The sequence below is a fragment of the Ananas comosus genome, linkage group 8 (assembly GCF_001540865.1).
Source record: "Ananas comosus cultivar F153 linkage group 8, ASM154086v1, whole genome shotgun sequence".
NCBI classification, from domain to species: domain Eukaryota; kingdom Viridiplantae; phylum Streptophyta; class Magnoliopsida; order Poales; family Bromeliaceae; genus Ananas; species Ananas comosus.
In genome coordinates, this window is record NC_033628.1 from 12135096 (window position 1) to 12158037 (window position 22942).

The following is a 22942-nucleotide window of genomic DNA, read 5'->3' on the forward strand; positions in this document are numbered from 1 at the left end:
TCAAATTATTCAAAATTTTACAAAATTTAATAATATTAATTTAATGATTCTTATAACATTTGAACAAATAAAACTGTAACAATTAACACCTAATAATTAATTGAGCAATCAAATTTACAAAAATACTTACACCAGAAATCTAAAATAACTCTAACAAGCAATTTAGATTTTCCACTGCAAGGAAATCTCGGCTCAACTCCTCACTTCAATTGCGAGCTGCGGAAGGTGAGAAAGACCAGAATTTTTGGCAATTTTTGATGTAACAAAACAAGGATTCAATGGCTCAAACCAAAAAGACCTATTCTCAAAAGTAACACCAATTAAACAAGTTTAAGTGAGATTGCTGTAATATCAATTTTCTTCCCATAGATTATGCTGTGTAACCAGCTAACCGCTTCTATCGACCGATCGCCTCTCGCACCTTAACTTTATCACCACTTTTAACGCAGAATCGAAAGTCTGAAGAGAGACCATCTGCCAGTGATTCAGAAACTGGCGCTTGAAAGACAAGAACGACGGTGGATCCCATCTTGAACGCCGCCACCTGAAGCAACGGTTCAATGCAAGTTAGTTGAAATGAAAATTACATAGGGAAAGGACTCGAGGAGTTAGGTTAGAGAAGTAAATTTAACCCCTTCTCCCTTCTTAATAAGTATAATATTATTTGCCCCAGATGAGAGAGAGCAAGCATACATCGCTAGAGGAATCAATAGCTACAGGGAAGTGATATTTATTTGGAAGCGCATGCGAGCTATTGCTTCGACAGCTATTACAAGAAATGTTTCTAGCTATTTGTTCTATACAAGTATGGTCATTAAAACTGCTCGTCGCTTTAACTATTCACATATAAAGAGTGGAATGAGAATACGTAACGAAGTTGGATTGATCCAACAATGGTAGCACCAATCGCTGATAGTGTTTACAAAGCCTTCTCACTGGCCTTTAAGAACCACCTAGTGAAACAATTCAATAATAAATAAATCAGGTATATAGGAACTCGTCAGTAGAAAAAACAACATCGAAATAATGATAAGCGAGGAAAAAGAAAAGAAAATATAAGCATTGAACAAGCCAAGCAGATGAGAACACTGGTTTTCCATCATCAATTGCATAACTGATATGTTTATTACTGTTGCCTCACTACGAAAATTTCTATCATCTCATCTAGAGAAATAAAATCATGAATATCGCCACAGAGGCTAAGACCCGAGAATGTATAAAACTTGGAAAACAAGAACATAGTTCAGGAAGACCAGGTTGAAATACAAACTAAAGCACACTGTGTGCTTAAAAGTTCGATAGGAGTGTAGCTGCTTACTTAAGAAAAAAAATTTCATTCTACAAGAATCATATGCAAAGGATGATACCATCTTTCGACGATGTAACAATAAGATTCATAAGATATTGTTTTCATGTGGGGATAATGAGAATTACCCCTCCATTTTCAACATACAAATTTCTGATGTGCGTACAGCATGCTAATTCTGAGGGACAAGATAACCTACAGAAATATTAGTGTGGTTATTAAACATCAAAAAAAAGGTACAATATGCATGTAAAGGATTGATATATAGAAAAAAAAAAGAGAAAGTTATACATGATAATTTCCCAAAAGAAGAAAAAGAAAGATCCCAAGCAACATACAAACAACAACAGCAACAACGAAAATGTGTCCCAATTAATGAACAAAATTCATATGAATACTTGTCATTCATTCAGTTATATCTTTAGTTATATGTTCTGTGAATAAAGGTCCATTACATAGTTTTCTTCTGTAACCAAGTTGCTTTTGATCTTACATTCCAGTTTAGAGCTTCTTATATTAACTAGAATCACTTCTTATGAGTACACACACCCTATGAACTCTGCTTACTCGTTCAAACTATCTAAGCAAATCTTCTTTTTGTAGCTAGCTTAAGATATGAGTGCTGTTAAGTGAGGTTGAATTCAATTTCGCATTCAAATGGGTCATATGGTTGCAAACAACTGGCAAACAACTGGCAAGGCATTCTTCTCCTGCAGGCCCAGTTAATTTTTAAAAGGCATTTAAGAACATTTAAATTACAAAAAATATGCGTCCTTTCAATGTTGTGGAATATATTTTCCTAGTAATGAATGCAGCTTACCTTATGGGGAAAAAGGGAAAAAGTGCCTAAGACCTAATAATTCAACCCGTAAGTACTGACTTGCACTGCCAGATAGGTAGTATCCAATCTCCACATAATCGTTATATAACTTGCATAAAGAACTTTCTCAGTTTTCAGATTTAAAATGATTCCAAGGCATCTCTTATTTCTCCATCAAAATATTCCCATGTTTCTCTAATAGTGCATAAAGATACATCGGCTTGTAGACAAACTTTGGATTCAGTACAAAGAGATTGAATTGAACGTTTCACACCAGAAACAGTTAGGATTCCTGTTTCTTTTTTCTTCCGGAGGCTCTTAAATCTAGTTTGGCAGATCACACTATATATTTGATTGAAGTCAGACTTGCAAAAAAGCATAAGAGCTGGCCTACGTGCCTTTCTCACTTACCTAATGGAAAGCATGTTGACGATAATTAGGTAGACAAAGTATTTGACCACAAAGTGTAACATAAGAAATTCAAAATACCTGAAAAATGTCAACGTTTTAAGACGTGCCAATCAACAGGGGAGTGCACTAAATGGTAATCACCTGGCTTTAGGTATACAACACAACAATAAAAGACACCTCTCTTCGTGCTGCCAAAGAGAATTCAGATGAAGCTTGAATAATATCAAGTACCAAAAGCAAGTCTTATTAACCAACTATATCAATCAACAGATCACAAGTTTGAAAAACTTAATTATCTTAAAGGCATATAGAAACAATGGATCTGTATCAACTAGCTTTCCTTCTGCTGATTATTTTCTCATACATTAGACAAATTACTGCCCTTGCCCTCTCACTATGAATAAGCTTTCTACATCAGCCATTATTGATCATAGAAAAGGTCAACTTATCAAGCTTCCCGATGGATGTTTAGCTAAATCAGATAAGCCACCTTAGAATGACAAAGAATGGAAAATAAGATTTTAGGAACTACCTCATTGGTACTGGGTTATGCAATTTAGGTGAAGCTAATGATACTCTCTAGTCTCTACCATGGTTTTGTGCCTGAATTTTCAGGCACAACTGTTTTATCCAACTGTTTTCATCAACTGACTTGTGAAGCGACGAATTTGCATGAAGAAGTAAAGAAGCAAAATATGAAAAGTGTGACACCTCCAGGATTTGCAATAGTCCTATATAAGGTACAATAGGACTAAAACCTCTAACTCAACTATAGCATTTTGGGTGGTGGACCCCCAAGAGGTTAAGAAGATTGATCGTGCTAAGGCTAAGAGTAGTTCTAGGATGGATAGCCCCCTTGGAAAATAGGGTGTTACAGTTGGAATCAGAGCCAATCACAAGCCGGAACTTTGAGATGAATCTCGGTTGAACTAGGATATGAATGACAGGCTAAGCCAAAGTCTGAAAATGACAAGTTGATCCAAGGTCTGAATGAAAAGGCCAGCGAGACAAGTCTCACACCACCTGGTGATTGTGAGTGTGCTCAAGCTTGACGAGGATGTTACGGCTTAAAGAGGGGAGAAATGTGATATCCCAAGATTTGGAATAATTCTACATAAAATATAAGAGAACTAAACCTTTTAACTCGGCTATAACATATTGGGCCGCGTTGGCTAGGCCTAAAAATTTTGGAGTTAATTGAGCCCAGAGCTATAGTAGTTCTAGAATGGAAACCCCCCTCAGAAGCAGGGTGTCACAAAAGCCTTTGACTTGTTCTACCATAGCACCAAGACCTCTAAGTTTCACAGCACGCAAAATTTTACCATCCACAGGGCTGACCTAATCATCCAATTGATAAAATGTATCCTCAGACAACCATCATCATTAGGTAGTAAAAGTACTACCGAATCAAACAATTAGTTACCAGTAACCAGACAATTTGGGTCCGGATCAATAGGTAGGTCTTGATCCTTCTTTAAGGGTTCGAATAAAGAACTCGTGTAAAGAAAGCATAATTTTCTAGTGGTAAAGCAGCTTCCACCAAATCTATAGCCAAATGACCAGATCTCTGATTAAGGTTGAGGATGACAACCAAAAAAAAATTGAAACAAATTATTAAGAAATTATAGATTCTATCTGAATTTCAATTAGATTAGGTAGTGGTTCGTGATAGGACTGTTTAGGAGCAAGAGGACTTTGTCAAGGGACGGTAGATGGAGAAGTAATAAGGAAGTGCTGGAAAAGCAAGAACATTCGAGTGTATCTTTGAATTAACCATCACTTTGTTAATTCTTCATCTATTGTAACTATTATTTGCTATTAGTCGCTTCATTTTTCAAGTTCTATCTTCTCTAGATACAAGACATGTACACAAAATTAACTACAATTAAGCACATGCACCTATAAAGCGCATCTCCTCTAGTGACCAGCTTTTGAACATTTGCAAATACTAATTGACGACATGCAATGTCCAAATGCAAGGAGCGAAACCATGAATACAAAGACCGTACCAATTAATACAGGCAGTTAGAAGTAAAGCAGTGAGGAAGAAAAGGAACATACCTGAATGAAGTGCCCTGGCCCATGCTTTGCAGACTAAAGGCCATAACATAACTGGGACGTAATATAAGAAATGTAAGAGAATATATATAGGGAAAACAAATATAAAGACTTCTTTCATAGAACAACTTTTACAAATGTGAAAACAGAAAAAAGAGCATAAAAATTAATTGGCAAAAAAGATATTTGAGGGGAATTTGCAATGAAGAAAGGAGTTAGGGCAAATTAGTAAATATTTATCATTGAAAATCATGTTATCTAATCAAGATGTAGAGGCAATATAAAATCTCACACAAATAAAGGGATAACATCTATCAACAAACTGATCAGCTACAAAGAGAAGAGAACCTAAATTTAGTTTGCTTCGTAAATCAAAGGTTAATCAATACAACCAAAACACCATGGATATTGAGCAAATTGTGATGCTTCCAACCAAAACTATTAATCGTCGAGTACTTGCCAGCTCTTTAGGCAGTTTCGAGGGGATAGCGATAGATATCCCACCACCCCGCAAAACAGATTAGTTTCAACTATCCCCTCTTGGAACTTGGTGGGTAAACATCTCCATGCCAGGTTTATACCTGGGGATAGCAATTCCATGGAGTATAACAGAAATGTGCCTTCCACGTGATTAGGAACTTTTCCCAACTAGTTCCTACTGATCCCAGTGAAAAATAGCAAAGATGACACAAAGAAATAAAATTCTAAAGTGCAAAGAATAAAGTAATATGTAATATTTCAGAAGAAACGAGGGGAAACTTAATCTTATGCTTTAAGAATATTTAGCTTCATTACATCAATCAGCAGAAAATGACATGGTTTACTAAAGTACTACCTAATGCCTGGTAAGAACACAGGTTACGCATATCCTCGACCTATCAAAAATGCAAAGTGAGGGTAAAGCATAAGTTGTCACGCTCCGGATCACAGGCAGCGGAAGCCTATTCCAGATGTGTACACAGACCAGCCACATGTATAAAGATGCGCCCGTACACACGAAGCATCAACATCCAACCAATTCCATATACAATACCATATAATAGATAAAATACAAGTTGATGGGTATCAAGAACATAAACATCAATAACTACTAGATTAGAAATAATTTACATCCAAACATCACTTCCAAAATGGGTACATCTCAACACATCAACTATTAAGTTTAACACATGTTCTAGAACCATATTTCATAAATTGTTATCTCGACATAACTCCCTAAGATACAAAAGGGTCAATCTCTATTTAGTCCAAAAAGCGTAAAAGTGCTTTAACTATCACGTGATGCTCTTACCACGATCCTGAGCCTCCTTCGTAGCTGAAGGCTCTGAAATAGAAAAACAACAAAGAGTACGGTGTGAGAACTATAAAGATAGTTTTCAGTAGATGCCACCACCGAGAAGGATGCACTGCACCACTAGGTCAACTGAACACGAGTAATAATAATAACTAAAATAAAAGTAACTGCAGTAAAGGGAACATAACAAGAGTAATGATACTATGCCTCTATGAAGTATGAACAAGATATGAAAGGTATTATGTCTCGATTAACAACTACGTATCAAGTTTATGATGTTCAAATATCTTTAATTTATCCAATCTCTCAAGAACCCACACGTGGTATACTCCTAGCTTGCGTCGTGCCTCATGAACTGTCTTAGGCACCCCACATACGGAGCCGTGCCTCCCACACGGCGCCCAACTCCGTTTTTGCAGATTTTGCACTCCAAACTCCGTTTTTGCGACGTTTTTGCACCAAAACCAGTCCAACACACCTCAAATACCATCATAATTGTCTAAAAAGTATCAATTACTATTTTTCACTGGAACTTTGCTAATTTGCGAAAGTCCAGTGCACTTCACATTACAACCATGTCTTTCATTATTCTCTACCCTAAACTCCACCAATTCAGTTCTACGAGCTCAAATTCCAGCAAGCATCGATTGAACATTCCAAACACAATTCTCAATCGACTATTCACCAATTAAACCATAATCTGGTGCTCATCTATTGAATTCATCTTTCTCATGATCCAAACTTCTTCCCACGAGTACTAACTACTAACTCATCTTTTACTCTCCGAAATCCTTCCAACTAGCACCACATTCTATATCCAATTCAACATCTGATCACTATAAATTCTGTATGCTATATACGTATTGAAAGTAATATAACAAGGTTGATGGAGATGCAGATTGTATTCATAATATGAGGATTTTTTTTTCTCCAAGCAACTATCACAAATGCCTCTATTCCATCCCTTAAATTCACAAGAAATGCAATCAGCATTTCTGCTCAAATTCTAACATTACTTTGTTTCATAAGGTTCTTATCCATAGCCAATATATTTATCCTTATGCTAGAGCCTTAATTGCGCCTATGCAACAATTTACATATATGATTTGCGTTAGTGTATAATTGTCCGCTAACAGGCATACACTCTGTATCCTGCCAGTATATTTATAATTTTATATCATGGAAAGCATCATTCCAGGGAAAAATGTGACATGCATAAAGACTTCATCATACCAGAAAGTCTTTATTCGATAATTGCACCCGAAAAAAGAAAGAACACATGCCTTCTTGTCATTATAGAGGCGCCGAGCATGGAGAATCCCAAGCATAAGGATAGTAGCCATTGTCGCGCCAGGAACAAGAAGAAAGTTACCTGCCAACATAATATATCAAACAATTGTCAAGAAAAACTACGACTACACAATCTAAAAAGTAAAAATAATTAACACAAATTACAAACAACACTACATTGTAAGGTATATCGCCTGAATAATCCTCCATCAAAATAACAAACCCAGAGATATACACAAAGCCCACAAAGGAAAAACCCAATTCTAATAATACATCATAACCAGCCCAGTTTGGATGTCAGAATAAGCTACCCAGCGATAACTTTTTCAGCAAGAGAATTCTCTTTTGTGATTGTAAACTAGGAGTTTGGTTTTTTCCCTTTGAAAGATTTTGATATTTATGATTTGGTCGGATAATTTCACCTATATAATTTATTCTATTATGAGAAAATAACGGTGAATATGAATTGTCATTCTAAATATTTGATCACACTCCTCGTCTATCAAATGACTTATTTGACTATATCAAAAAGATATACTGAATAAAATGTCGGTGCATGCAAACAGAACGGATGATCGAAAGGGCGAGGAAGCGAAAAGGAAGTTACCCTGGGCGCCGCCACCGCTGCCGGAGTTTCCGGAAGAAGGAGTCGCGTGGAGGGCGCGGGAAGAAGTGGCGGGGCGGCGGAGGAGCGCGGCGGCGGCGGCGTGGGGATGGGAGATGTGGTGGGGTCGGAATACGTGGAGAGGCAGAGCAGGCCATGTCGAAGAGGCTCTAAACCTCATTTTTGGCTATACTGGCGAGAGTTGAAGTCGCGCTACTCGGAGCCCGGGGAAGGGGGAATGGTTCGGAGGGCCGGAGGAGTGGAGACCGACAAGTCCTCCTTTCCGTCGGAGGAAGAAATGTGATTTCGGGGCGCTGGGGCAATTCTGCAGTTGCTTGAGGATAGGACTGCTGCCTTTTCTTTCAAACAAGAGTTTCACACTTTTTTTTACTTTAATATTGTATAGTTTAAAATGTATTACTTTCATAACATATGATTTTTTTTTTTATCTTCTTCATTAATCTTTTTGTTAAATAAATAATAAAATTAAAATTAAAAGATACTGAAGTGAATATTTGATAAATTATAAATGGAGTATCCGAAGTTTTTTTGTATATGATTTAATAAAAAGTTAACGGAGGACTGATAAAAAAAGAAAAATAAAATTATAGGGTACTAAATTGATACACTTTAAACCACATAAAATACTATCAATAGTATTCCTGTCAAACTCTATTAAATTATATATAATGAGGTGAAAATATAAATAAATGACTGATACCAGCAATTTAAATTAAAAATTTAGATTTAAATTTAGATTTAAAATTTAAAAGTATATTTCAAAATTTAAATTAAATTTAAATCTGAGTTGAATTTATAATTAAAAAATTTAATACATAAATTAAATTTAGGGCTCCTTTTCCCAATCGCGTCACGTGCGATCACGATGGAATATGGACCACCAGTAGGGGTGTAATGTGGGCACGGCCCACATTTTCCGGGCCGAACCGGGCTGGAGAGTGGGCCAGACCGGCCCGTGGCTAATCCGGGCCGGGCCGTGCCGGGCCCGAACTCCCTACCATCCGGTCCAGCACGGCCCCTGGGCCCGGAAGGCACGGGCTATGCCGGGCCGGGCCGTTCTCCGGGCCGGCTCCTTTTTTTATTTTTTAAAAAATGTACATATAATTTAAAAAAAATATAAACAATAAATTATATTTATATAAACTGATATTTTGATTAAAAAATTTAAAATTTATAAAAATAATTACAAAAAATAAATATTTAAATTTATTTAATATATTTTTGNGAAGAGATCTTCTGGAGAGAAGAGTTTGAGATCAGACCCCAGACCCAAGGCCACTTACCCCAGACCTAAGGCCACTTGCCTTGGGTCTGGGGTTCCGGACCGTGCCGTGCCGGACTGTCGGGCTCTAAATATCAGGCCCAGTACGGCCCGATACAGTAGCCGTGCCGGGCCACGGCCCGGCCCGCAGCCGTGCCGGGCCGGGCGGCCCACGTGCCGCCCGGCCCGTTTTACACCCCTAACCACCACCGACCGTCAATTTCCTGCCTCACGTGTGCCAAGAGATAGCCCGCGCTTGGCCTACTCTATAAATAAGGGAATACCACTTGGGCGCAGGCGCTCACTATTGCGCAACCTCTCTCCTTGGAGCGAGAGGATCTTCTCCTATCAATTCAGGGAGAACGACGACGCCATGGGAGATCCACTGACCTTCGCTTCCATGCCTCTCTCTCTCTCTCGCACACACACATTTAACAACGATGTTTCGATCTCTCCCTTTTCTGTTTTCGATCATTTGATCGCCAAGAATCGCTCGTAATGGCTCGTTTTGGTCCGTTCTAGGGTTTCTTTGACGCACATTGTCTCTCCGACTCTCTTTCCGAAGAGTTGCAGGCGTTGGTGCTCTCATTCGACAACGAGACAACGATGCTTTGTTCTCTTCCAAATATGTTTTCCCCGATTTGATCGCCGGAAATCTCTGGTAATGGTTCCTTTGGTTCCGATCTAAGGTTTCTATAATGCGCATCGTTTCTCTGACTGTATTCTTTATCGATTTGCATGCATTGGAGAATGTTTGGGTCTCCCTCTTCGACAACGATGTTTCGCTCTCTTATGTCTCTGTTATCGGTGAACTAATCCCCAAGAATCCCTGGTAATAATTCGTTTTGGTCCGATCTAGTTTTCTTTTATGCGCATTATCTTTCTGAATCTCTTTCGTCCAGTTGAATGCGTTATAAGGAGTTTTTGGTCTTTCGCCATCCAAATATACAATGTTTCACTCGCTTCCATCTCTATATCAATGATTTGATCACTAAGAATCCATTCAGTATGCGGTGGAACGAGTGTATGGTTTCCGATCTAGGGTTCCTTTGATGCATCGTTGTCTCTCTGACTCTATTCTTTACCGAGTTGCTTGCATTGGAACCAGCTTTTGGATATTCTGTTATAATTTGTTGTTGAAGATGAGATTCTTAATTTTCGTGGTTAGATTTTGTTTAATGTGCGGATTGATGTGCTTATTCTGAAAATAAACAAATAAAACAAGATTTCTTACATCTGTTTCATAGTCTTAATCTTTGGTTCTCTACTATATCAAGTATTTGAACGCAAGAACTTGCAATGGATGCCACTGTTAGTTGTTCTAGGGTTAAAATGTAGTAGATCATTTCCTAGGCTCTCTGTTTCAACTAAGCGACATCGAAAATTTTATCCTATGTGTTGATCATCCATCTCTTCACATTTTCTTGTTTATTCTATGTTATCTATTAATGTTGCAGAAATCAAGATCTAACTGCTGGTTCCTTCGATGGTAATGCCCTTGTCTGTTTATATGGATATACTGATTGACTTTTGCATCTGAGAATAGAATTTCTGTTTTGTGCATTTCCATGGTAATTTCTGTGTTCTGGGCCCTTAAGGTTGGGACAAACAAATCTTACAGTTGTTCTAATAACAATTTCATTTGCGAATGAGTCTGCAGTTTCATGAGACTTGATTTATAGTGAATTGGGAGAAGGTAAGATTTCTGTTTCGTTATTCACTTCCCGACAACCCCAGCCTTGTATCATTTACTCCATATTCCAGTGTCCATGAATCGGATAATAGAAAAGGATGTTTACCAATACAATGTATATATATATATATATATATATATATATATATATATATATATAANATATATATATAAAGATCCAGGTGTCCCTAAGGTGAGCGAATCTAAAACGCTAATAAACTCGTCGAAGATTCTTTTGTTACGCTCTAACCAAAGAACCCACCATGTTGTGGCGATTGTCGCTAACTCCTTTCCTCCGAGCGCTCCCCCTTTTTTTCTACTCGACTCCTAGAGCAAACTAGCAGAAGTACAATTACAAAGGGCTGACTTACTTGGAAGATAACCCTCTAGAAGCACTCTGGTGCCATCACATCGCATGAAGAGGTGATCAATGGTCTCGTCCTCATTCAAACAGAAAACACAAGTCAAACATAAGTCTCCTCGCCACACCACCCACGTTTCCACAGGTTGTCTACAGTGAGCACCTTTCTTCTCAGAACTAACTCGCGTGCTTTAGATCTTGTGATTCAAACTTCTTCCCTAACTTCTGAAACTTATTTTGCACCGACTACTTCATTAATATAGTTTTTTCCTGAACGTAATCAAGATATACTTCTTTGCATTGTTTGAAACTCAATGAACTTGAAACTCAACAAATTAGGAATTGAAGAAAGCTTTGTTAATTTAAGGCAAAGATTTTTGTATGTTTCTGCATCTGTTAGCTTGAAGATAATCTCTTAAGTGAAGAATTAAGACATCTATGATGAACATTGAAAAGTAAAGTACTTAAATTCACATTTTATTATTATTTTCATGATTATAATCAACATTTTACTTGTAATGGCAGCTATTTATAAGTGTCACATTATCACTGGACTAAATTGTATATGAGAAATAACTTTTACTAAATTAAGCTTCTCATCTCTACACTTGTCCAGATTTTCAGTGTAGAGCTTTCCGTGGCTTTCTAATTAATCATTATAAAATTTATTCTCCCATACTTATAAGGTTCTGTAATATAAACATTATGACAAACCATAAGTTGATCTGTGTTGTTGCCTATTAAATTGTAGAATTTGACTTACTATGTCCTTCAATTACAATCCTGCCTTTTCAATGTGAAAAGGGTTTGGTGTGACCATCTGTGTATGGTCATTAGTTACTATTCATTAGTTTGTGCCGCACTTAACAAATTTTCTGTTTTCTTTGAGTTCTTCTATAGGTTGCCTCTGATGGGACATAAGTTGATGGTGCTGTTGTTTTCTCTGTGATTCATGGATAGGTAATGCAGAATGCTTTCTCGTGTTATACTTTATTAAGAAGTTCAGAAATCTTTGAAAATTTAAAGCAAACCTCTTGCTATATTTTCTGATACTTTTTTCCTATATTAGATGAATAACTGATTTGGAATGTATGACTAAATTTCTGCGCAATCGCTGGGAAGGATCAATGAAGTTCTACTTTTATTTTCTCTGCAGTTTTTTGTGCTTAAGCAGCTGTCACTTTCGGCAGTATCTAGAGTATCTAGAGTAGTTTGCTCTACATCATTACTAATTAAATCAACTACAGGTAGACAGACTAAACTAAACTAGTTTATCGCCTTGTCATTGATCAACGACACAAATGAACACACAAACCCCACACCTACACATATATAAACTATAAAAGTCGCAAATCATATGAGAAAATTCTTCAATGCTTATGCACGTCTCTTCTTGCAGATTATAGTCTCCTGGTTGCTCTAAGTTGTAGGTTTTTTTGGCTCCCTAATGTACCTTTCACAATTTGAAGGCAATGAGATGCCTTGTATTTTTCCCTCTCTGGTGGAAAATGTTTCCTTCAACTAACCCTAACTTCATCTCTGCATTAATCATCATTTTGTTACTAACTGATTCTCAGGGAGACTAAACTGACGCACACCTTAATAGAGTCTTGATGTGATTGCGGCTTGTAAATAACAAAATCATAGTCCTAAACTTGTTGGGAATCCCTAATCTGGAAGTATTTCCCCTGCGCTGATTAGTCAACTAGAGAGTCACAATTGTTCAACTGCAAAATCTTGGTCTTTTTTTTTTGCAAATCAAATTTGCACTACGTAGATAAATGTTAACTGAATGCTACAAGGTAGAGAAAAGGATAGCTGAATTAAGAATAGGACAGGTAGACAGTAAAAGAGCTATGGGAAAGTAGCGGGCTGTCCTCCCCATTTAGTTGGTAGTGTTGGCAGTGATGTGTATTTTCAAAGTTGCTGCTTTGCCATCATTGTGGATTAACAGCTACTAATTGCATTTATGCGGAACTTTCACTTTAGATTCCAGAAGTCAGTTCAATTTTCAGCCAATGTATGTCTACTTAACAATTCGTTGCATTTCAGAATTCCTTAATCTGCTTGTTCCATATTCGTCAATGTTTTAATTGATCTATTTGTTATTCGGTAGTGATATACTCACTGCTGGATCGGCTGCCCAAAAGCTTGTTCCTGCTATTCTATCCAACTGCCTTAGAGAATAAAATGCTTGGAAGATCTTGTTTTGCTATAGAAATCAGGCAACAAAATATGGAAAAACTTTGATGTCATTAAGATTAATTAAGTCATTTGAAACTTATGTGATGTGTGAAGATATCAACTTATATTGTTACTGTTGAAATATTATAGCACATTACATTGACCTCTAGTTCTTTTTTCTGATGATTTCTAGTATTGTGATTTTCTATGACGTGCACTCTTGTGTTCTTAGTTTTAAAATGCTACAACAACTCGTGTGCCAAATAACTACTCTCATGAAGTAGAAAAAGGCATCCTACTAGAAACTTTAAAATTGTCTCTTCACGCCCTCCCTCTATCTTCCTTCAATTTTTCCTCTTTATCTTCCAAAGACTTTATTAATTGTACTTTTTTACTATTTGGTGGAATATCATTAGAAATAGTGACAACTTGGCCTCATGATTGTAGAATGTAGATGTTATATAGGGTGTTATTCTAATGTCAGATATAGTTATGGTTACGAAAAAGCAAACTAAATGTTATTGAGATTTGAGGATATAGAGCAGGGATAAGAATGGCAGTGAGAGTATGAACCAATTCTGGTGTGATTGCCTTATATATACCTTTCGTTACTTATGGATGAAAGGAAGATGAGCAGCAAATGGGCCCCACAATAGTTCCTTAAACATTAATTACTGATTCTGTGACTACTGTTTTCTGTTTTAAGTGTATAACAGTTAATATTTTGTTTTAAATTATTCTTTATGTTTAATTTATAAAGTGCAATTTTGGCCTTAGTACAGTGGCAGTATCGGGCCAAGACCTGTGGCTAACCCAGTGGCAGTCTGCTTGGCCCAGTTTGGCTGACCATGTTGATGCTGTAGTGACACACAAACAACAGCCAGGTTGACATAGCAATATTTAAGTTATATCTCAAAATTGGAGTTATTAGTATCTAAGGCTTTATATTTCTTTTCTTTTAGCCTTTATCACGTTACAAGTCTTCCCGAGGACAAGGACTATTGATGTAGACCCTTTTATCCCTTTTAGAATGGTTGGATTGGTTAATTAGTAGAGTTCTTGTATGTAAATTGAAATCTTGTGAGTAGAGAAGGAAACCATTACCTTCAAAGATAAGAGGCTCGAGGCATCTCATCCCCTTGAAGAGGTTGGAGTAAGGAAGGAAACGATAAGGCCACTGTTACGGGATCGCAAACCCCCATCCGAATTGCGATTTAGGTCTCACGTTCCGAATCATTGTGGCTTCTTAATCTGGATTGCAAAAAGTAGTATTTTGATTTTTTAGATCTAATTTGTTAGGTTTTCGTAAATAAATGTGTTTTACATGATAAATTAATACAAAAAAGTCAAATATCCGTATGAAAAAAGAAAACCGGTTTTGATTAGAAGAGAGAATAACTAATCCGATCTTAAATGAAAGAAAAGAACTATACAGTAACAAAGTTAAGTAATTGACTTTTATAGACGTTGATTCATATTAACATTCCGAACTTGCCATGTTCTAGAATAACATTCTGATTTATTCTATCCCGTTGTATGACATTCCTGAGAAACTAACATACCACATCCACGTACTCATACCACGTACCATATCATGATATAATAGTTCTATATAGATGGCTGTGAAAAATAAATAAAAAACAGTTCATGTAGATATAATTTCTTATAGAATGCTTCTTGGCTATCTATCTTTTCATTACGCACCAAAACTAGAAAGCAACCTTGACAAATCTACGATTCTACATAGAAGTCATACATGTACTAGTACAGGCTTTTAGTTGTTAAATAAACTCAGAAGGGACTTTTATCTGTTTTAGGAAGGATTGGATTTCCGGATTTTCTATGATTTGTTGATGGTATGCCTTCATCTCTGGCTGGGAGTACTTACATCATTAAACTGGGGCCTAAACATGCCATCATATCTATTGCATATTTCTAATATAGTGTTATTTTGTATTTTGATGATAGCGTTTGTCAATAAAATCTATGTAATAATGGCATTTTAGCACTTTTTACCCTCTCTTTTGAACTGAGATTTTTAGCAAAGTTTTTTACACACCTGAACACAAAATTTCGAGACGATTGCAAACTCAAGTTCTTGTACGTCTTCTGTTTTTCGAGATTTGTCTAGCTTCTCATCTTTTGCTCAATCTTCTGTTATTCAAGAAATAGTTAGATTTTTTGACCAGGTTAGATTCAAAGAGAGCCCCTTTGGTGTTATCATGAGTTTGGTGGATAAGCAGTCTTATTTATATGTGGTGAAATAAAATGATCTTTTTAGACCATTTATTTCCTACATTCTTTCTGACTCTTCTGTTGTATGTACATATGGATTGGCTTTAAATGCAGAGCATTTAAAATCTTTCATGGAGGAAAATTTGATCAAGAACGGCTTCTTTAAAATCTTCTAGGCCAAACTGGAATCTTCAATACTCCAGTAAGTGTCATATTAAATAGGTATTATGTACCTTGACTAATGGCAAAGTTGTCGAAGCAAAATGATTTGTTTGGACCATTTATTTCTTTCAATATTTTTGGCATCTCCAGGACTCCAAAATTTGTTGACAACCTCACTAGCTACTTCTAGCTGTATCAGCTGACATAGGTAGACTTCATTTGCAGAACCATAATTAAGGAACTGAAGAAACTCATCTGTAATCCTACTACCATTGTGCCTTTTCATTGTTTGAAGGCTACGATGCATTGTTGCAGCACTTCTTTTATTTTCACTTTTGTTTTTTTTTTTTTTCATCCAATGTTTCTTTTTCGTATCATTTTCTGTTTTCAGAGATAGTCCTATACAGGTGCTGGATATGGTCTTCTATTGGCTGCAGATGCAGGTTTTCCAAGCTCGAAAATGGAGACAGAGATATTGGTGGGTGGTGGAGACAGTACAAAAAGGATAGCGAAGAGGTAATTTCCGAACTTTTCTCTCTTATGCTCTTGCTAGCTCAGCGAACATGAATTTTTCAGTCTTCTTTATTATCATGTCGGCTCTAGATTCTTCTGTCGAATCAGGAAGTTTAGTTTGCATACAATACTATAGACGGTTTCAGATTGATTCTCACCTAATTAATTAATGCATAATGACAACTGATAAATATTACTCTCAGAAAACTAACCGAATGGAGGTTTGCTTAGGAGGAAAGAAGAAATTGCCTTTTAGTGTTTTTCGGTGGGTTGTTAGATAGAGCAAATCATCCCTTATGTAATCACCTTATATTTGATTTCTAGACCCCCGGAAGATCCCCCACTCTCCCTTTCCTCTCCTTGGTGCTGACTCTTTAAGATACCCAACCAGAAGGAAGTTTATTGGGTTATGAGCAAAACAGAAGGAAGTCTATAAAAACATTAAAACCAAACAGATAGGAAACTTGTTTTTAGGATAAAAACAGTTTTATGTAAGGCTTACAAGGGAATCAAACACACACTGATTTTTGATAAAATAAATAAAAAAGGGGATAACTATGATTCCAAAGTCATTGAATTTCTATCAAATAAACAACAGCGAAAAAAAAAAATATTTGAACTTCAGTTCGGTTGAAAGTTATTTTCAATCTGAAAATCATTTTTTAAACATTTTTGGATTCGGGTTTGGTTTGGGTATTGGCAAAAATTATAATCAAAACATAACCAAAATCAAAACCGTTATGTTTTTTTTTTTTGAGAAATGCTACTTGTACACCGAATTTTTAGTGTAAATTTTACATCCTTCCATCAAAGGATTTAGACAATTCCTTTTGAATTTTTAGCATTTAAAAATAGACATAAGATTAATGTGTAAAAGTTGACCCTTCAGTAGAAAGAGTGTAAGATTCTCATTTTTGGATCATTGCTCTTTAGTCATATATGTTCACTTCTATTGTTTGGTTTATGTTGCTTTGTATTTTTTCAAAACGTCGTAATTGATTTTGTTTTAGGTAGTGATAAAGTCAACCGCAAATAAGAAAGATATAGAAAAAATAATGAGAAATTAAATGCCGTAATTTTTTTCTCTTATGCACTAGTGTAAATATTTTTGATAAAATAAATAATCAAAATGAATAACTATAATTCCAAAGTTATTAGCTTTCTATTAAATAAGCAGCAGTAAACAAAATAATTTTTATCTAAACTTTAATTCAATTAAAAATTATTTTTAACTTAAAAATTAGTTGAAGGACAAACAAACATGCCATTGCACCGACTAAAACTGTCGCCTTCGACTTCAGATTCGGTTAACATATCTGATATTCATATTCGTTCACATCCCTACTTTCATGCACTGTTCTCGGCGGCCATCCCCAGTGCGAGTCTCCAGATATTCCAAAGTGCTCAAAATTCTGTCTCAACGTTATTAAAGTAACATTCCTTTGTGTGCAAGACATCAATATTCCACTCATCAGGTTACTCTCGAACGAATGACTTTGGATTGCAACACCCTTGCTTTTTTCCATACTGGATCCTGCAAACATAGGTATAATGTTTTAAAGTATATTCATGCCATTAAGATCTGTTAGAAAAAATCATAAAATACTTAACCTTAGTTAGTTGATGTGATGAATTGATTTTTTTACTTCTCTTTAACTAATAGTTGGGATTTATGGAGGGACATATTTGTGATGACAAAAAGATTATTTCACTTATAAAATAAACAATAGTTTAACAGTAATAAATCAGAGGAATATATTTGAAAATATTAGTACTTTTATATGGACAACATATGAAAATTAAATTCTATAAGAATATATTTATAATTTACTATGTTTGTAGAGACTTGAATAAAATTAACCTATATTTTGAAGTTGGCACACCTAACTAATCTATAGCTTGAAGACAATTTAACTGTTAATTCAGTTATCAAATTATCATTTTAAAATAATTAAATTTGAAATAATATAGCAGTTTAAATGGCTAATATTTATGGTTATATCATTTTTCGAGGCCCTGGATTGTAAGGCTCAGGCTCTAATTTTTTAAAACAAAAAAAATCGTTAATTTTGTTATTATATTACATTCTAGCGATGATATAAACTAATTTATCATTATAATAGTTTAAATAAATAGCCAGGAATTATTATTATTATTATTATTTTGAGAGATAGATAGCAGGCTACCCGCTTCGTTTATTTCGTTTAGAAATAAATTTAGCTGAAAATGTGAATCAACTAGGATTCAAACTTGAGAGCTCGGGTGCCAATCATCAAGCTTTTTGCCACTTATTCTAGAGACGGTCGATTAATAGCCAGAAATTATTGTTATGTCATTTTTGGTGGCCATCATCGGCTGTGACACTCCTGCTTTCATGCCAAAGTTGTGGTCAGGGCAAAAGGATAGTACAAAGGTTGAAAGGTATCGCCTTTTTAAGTTAAAGCAGGTCCTCGCACCGGTTCTCTCTTTTTTATGATATTTTTGGGGGTATGTTGGCGAAGTCTTTAGGACAAAATTCTCTGATCTACTCTAGGATAGATCTGAGAAAGATTCGCTACCTCCTTTCAGGGACAAACTTGAAACTTCCGGTGGACGTACTCTCCAAACCTACTTGGTTTTTGAACTGTCGCCAATTCCATAACCAAAAGCCCTCCACGTTTAGCCATTTTGAAATTGGCCATTTAATTTTTTTAGATCCTTTAGCATTTAATTTTGTTTATTTGAATTATATAGTTAGTTTATTTAAAAATTTATCAAATTTAATAATTATATATTAATTAGAGTCCAGTTGGGAATTTATCGATAGCACGAAGCATTTGGTACTATCAAGTTTTCTATCGTTAGATTTATCTCTTTTATCATTTTTATCCATTTGATTATACTATTCAGCTAACCACCCACTCAACTCTAGAGAGCCTACATCATTCTAACCGTACATCTTTTAATTTAAAGACAGAAAATTTATTAGCACCCAGTCATTTGTGCTATTAATAATATTCCAGTCTAGTTCTATTAATTATTAATAAATTTAATTTAATTTTCTAAGTGCAAATTAATTAATTTTAAAAAACTCAAAAAGTTAAAATGTTTATTTTAAAGAAATAAAAAGGAATGGCTATGAAAAGAGGAAGAAGCTGGCCCGGAAGAAATACTCCTGCTACCACCATAGTAGCAGCCTGTATAAGTACTGAAATAGGAGTGGGTCCTTCCATATGTGAAGAAAAAATTATGCCGATTTAGCAACTGCACTGACGAATAATGAAAAAGAATTGATCCATTATTATGAGAGAAAGATAGCATGCTATTCAATTTATTTATTTTTTTTATAAATAAATTTAGCTGAAAATGTGAATCAACTAGAATTTGAACTTAGAATCTCGGATAGCAACCACCATGCCTTTCCTAGTGGCTGGCATTGCCGTCTTCTTCTCCAGTTTTTGGCTGGATTTCCGGCCAAATTATCTGGCCTGGATTCTTTCCTCATCTTTTTTTTCTCTTATTTTTTGATTTGCTTCTTAGCTCTTCTCTACAACGATCTATCTCTCTGTTTTCTCAACCCTCTTCATCGTCTCTCTTCTTCTAACTTTCGGACGACATTTGAAGACGGCACTCGTCGGAGCCAGAGGTAACAGGCGCTGCGGGTGCCGAATTGAGTTCGGAGTTAGAACTGAGAGCTTGTTTTAGGTGTTGCTTTTGTTGTAATTTTTTTTTTTCCCTATCTTTTCTCTTTTTATATACGAGAATCATGTGGCTTGCAGAGATTTTCGGAAAAAGAAAAAAAAAAAAACTATCACACTAGTTCGAATCTGCGAAACCTCCCTTCGAATCCTCTGGGAGGGCTTCTTCTTTTCCGGCTTTTATTACTGCATCTCCTCCTTCCGCCTCCCACAGTCCCACCTCAATCTCCACTTCCGACCTCTTCTCCTCCGCCATCACCTCATCTGGGGATTTGACTTTAATAATTGTTTCTCTTCATTTCTGGCTTCATTTTCTCCCTTACGCCGTATCAACTTCGGGATGTTTAGAGCTTCCTACGTGGAGAGAGAGAGAGAGAGTTCGATTACTATATTATCGATAGCACCAAGCATTTGGTGCTATCGAGTTTTCCGTCGTTAAATCTACTCTTTTGACCATTTTCTCATATTAGATCATAATCCGTCGTTAGATCTACCCCTTAAATGATTTTCATTCGTTAGATAATACTATTCAACCAACAATCTACTCATTAAAGGGTCGAAAATCTAATAGCAAAGTCGTTAGTGTTATTAAGTTTTCGGCCATTGGATGTGTTATGGCGATGGAAACATGGGGGATTAGGACAAACGCGGGAGTACCAGAGTAGAAGAAGAGGGGTATAGAGAGATAGATTCGGCGAGGAATCTGGGAAATAAAGTAGTAGTAGTAGTAGTAAGTAGTAGTAGTGGGTCGGGTTGTTGGAGACCGGGTTGGATCGGCTGTTGCTGGGCTAAGTGTTGCTCACCGAGCCATCCAACTCAAGCCCATGCGAGGAGCCTACCCAAAAAGGAGATCCAACCGCACATTGAGAGCCCGGATGACCTATTGGGATATTTTATTTCTTTTATTATCCTTAGTTTTTATGAAGTTGCATATTAGTCTTTATGTAAGAGATATAAATAGTAGAGGGGGTAAAATCTAAGGTATCGTTTGGTTCGGAAATAAATTTTTTTTGGTTATTCCTAAGATAGGTACAACTTCGGGGATAAACGGGAATAAAATTAATTTTACATTTGGATGAAAAGTGGGTTATATTCAAGAATAGGAAAAATAACAGAATAAAAGTAATTATAGTAGTTAAATAATAATATTGTATATAATTAATTAACATGAAAATATTAAAAATATTACGTAAATGATATTTAATAAATTAATTAATTACTTTATCATGAATATTATTAAATAATCATAAATACAATTAATAAATTATTATAAATTAATTTGAAGATTAATTAATCATTAATCAAGTATCCTAATTAATTAATCATTAATCAGTTAACCATGAGTACTTTTAATTAATAAATTAACTAACTATAAATAATTTGATAAGTTAACAAATTAAGCTAATAAATTAATATATTAGTAAATTAATTAATTAATGAATTAATGAATTAGTTATTTAATTAGTTATATTGGTCAAAATATTAATTAATTAATCAGTATATATATTAGTTATTACATAAACACACTTAATAGTTATTAATTTAGCCTAAGCTGTTTTCGATAATGAAACTTCAGAATCGATGATAAGCCTTCTTAATCTTGATCTAACGTATTTGAAGTATCTTAAAATAAATTATGATTTTTTGATATCATTTACTTAGTAATTAAAAGGATTCAAAATCAATGATTAAAAATAAAAATCTCGCAATAAGTTATGATATAATGCAAAAAATTTTTATCAAAAATATTAATTTTACTGTAGATAGTATAAAAAATTTTGATCAAAATTTCATATGATTTAAATACTTCTATATCATTAAACTTGCAAATAGTCAGCATACATCGATAGTGTAATTGAGCAGTCGTGAGCTCAATCAACCCTATTTTTACCCTCTTTTTTAAATGCACAAGCTGGAGGATTGAGCTCTTAACCTCCTAATCAGCTATCCAGATTACAAACTAACTGAACTGAGCAATGGCGGTAATTGAACGTATCTGATGATCTGGAATTGGTAAATACACAATCAAATACACAGTCGCTAATTAATATCATTACCAAGAAAACTAGTACTTGTGCTGCTTAACAAGAGCGTTCTCTTTGGTCAACAATCATGGACGGCGCTCCACGCATGCATGCAAAGCTTTAGTCTTTTACAACCACAAGGACCAAAAATAAAATGCCTGGTGCGTGCAGTATATATATAGGAAAGCCAATCAAGCAAGCCTGCATAATTATTCCATAAGTAGAGAGGGCACATCACATCACATGCATCTCACGGTCATCTAGTTTGATAAAGTGATGAATAAAACTACATTACAATATTAGAGAAGAAAATTTTGGAAGTACTTTTAGCCACCGTATTGTCAATATAAGTCAAAATTAGTACCGGAGGCCAATGCTAAAACCTTCTATTTTCTACTTTGTTTCTTGTTGCATGCTTAGCAGCTAAGAACGAGGCTTACTAGGATTGTAAGGAGGAGGCGGCGGCGGCGGCGGCGTCGTCTGTGACGGCTGTGGCTGCTGTGGCTTAGGGCTCATCTCGGGGGCCTTAGCGAACCGGCCATTGATCCTCGGCCTCATTTCGGCGTATGCCTGTCTCAAGGCATACCGGATGTGCTTGTCGTACCTACGCTTCTTCTTCTTCTCTTTGTATCTCATTACCTTCGCCTCCCTCTCCGCCAAAGGGTCCCCCTGATTCGGAGCTGTGTCGTCTCCTGCGTCCTTGGCGTTCTCGCTTGAAGCAGCGGTGAATCTGCTCCCCGAGAATGACGTCTGCATCGGAATTTAGTTTACAGGGATTAATTTGTGAGCATATATAATGGGTGATATTTGCATTGGTTATGTGGCGAGGGGAACAAGCACACAAAATGTCGACATTGTTGTACAAAGTTCAGCTTCTGTGACTCTATAAACTGCGACAAAACATGCTTCTCACCAATAATATTATATATTGTGCCTAAATATTATTCAGAGTTTTTAAATTTTAATGCACTGTATAATGTTATATAGAGTTCAAAAAATAATTAATCGATGGCGATGCTTTGATGGAC

The 22942-nt window shown here is 35.7% G+C and overlaps 1 protein-coding gene and 1 long non-coding RNA gene across 17 annotated transcripts; one reads left to right on the forward strand and one right to left on the reverse strand.

Annotated features, from left to right (window-relative positions):
* On the reverse strand, positions 75–8147 carry LOC109714664 (phosphatidylserine decarboxylase proenzyme 1, mitochondrial). The gene is given in 17 exon segments (XM_020239360.1): positions 75–580; positions 869–919; positions 921–953; positions 1435–1463; positions 1466–1501; positions 2616–2739; positions 3123–3301; positions 3435–3466; positions 3748–3875; positions 3968–3994; positions 3996–4043; positions 4045–4104; positions 4599–4631; positions 5177–5250; positions 5868–5919; positions 7173–7261; positions 7787–8147. Coding segments are annotated over 17 exon segments (1356 nt in total). The 5' UTR covers positions 7965–8147; the 3' UTR covers positions 75–397.
* Positions 9344–22873, forward strand: LOC109714359. 16 transcript variants are annotated; one of them, XR_002217339.1, is made up of 9 exons: positions 9346–9507; positions 9588–9897; positions 10523–10554; positions 10726–11274; positions 12020–12079; positions 15653–15740; positions 15851–15908; positions 16092–16216; positions 22338–22873. It is a non-coding gene; the product is annotated as an uncharacterized LOC109714359 (long non-coding RNA). The 16 variants fall into 16 exon arrangements; XR_002217330.1 differs by having other exon boundaries at positions 9348–9507; positions 9588–9726; positions 9815–9897; positions 10523–11274; positions 22338–22864; XR_002217340.1 differs by adding an exon at positions 14086–14187 and having other exon boundaries at positions 9344–9507; positions 9588–11264.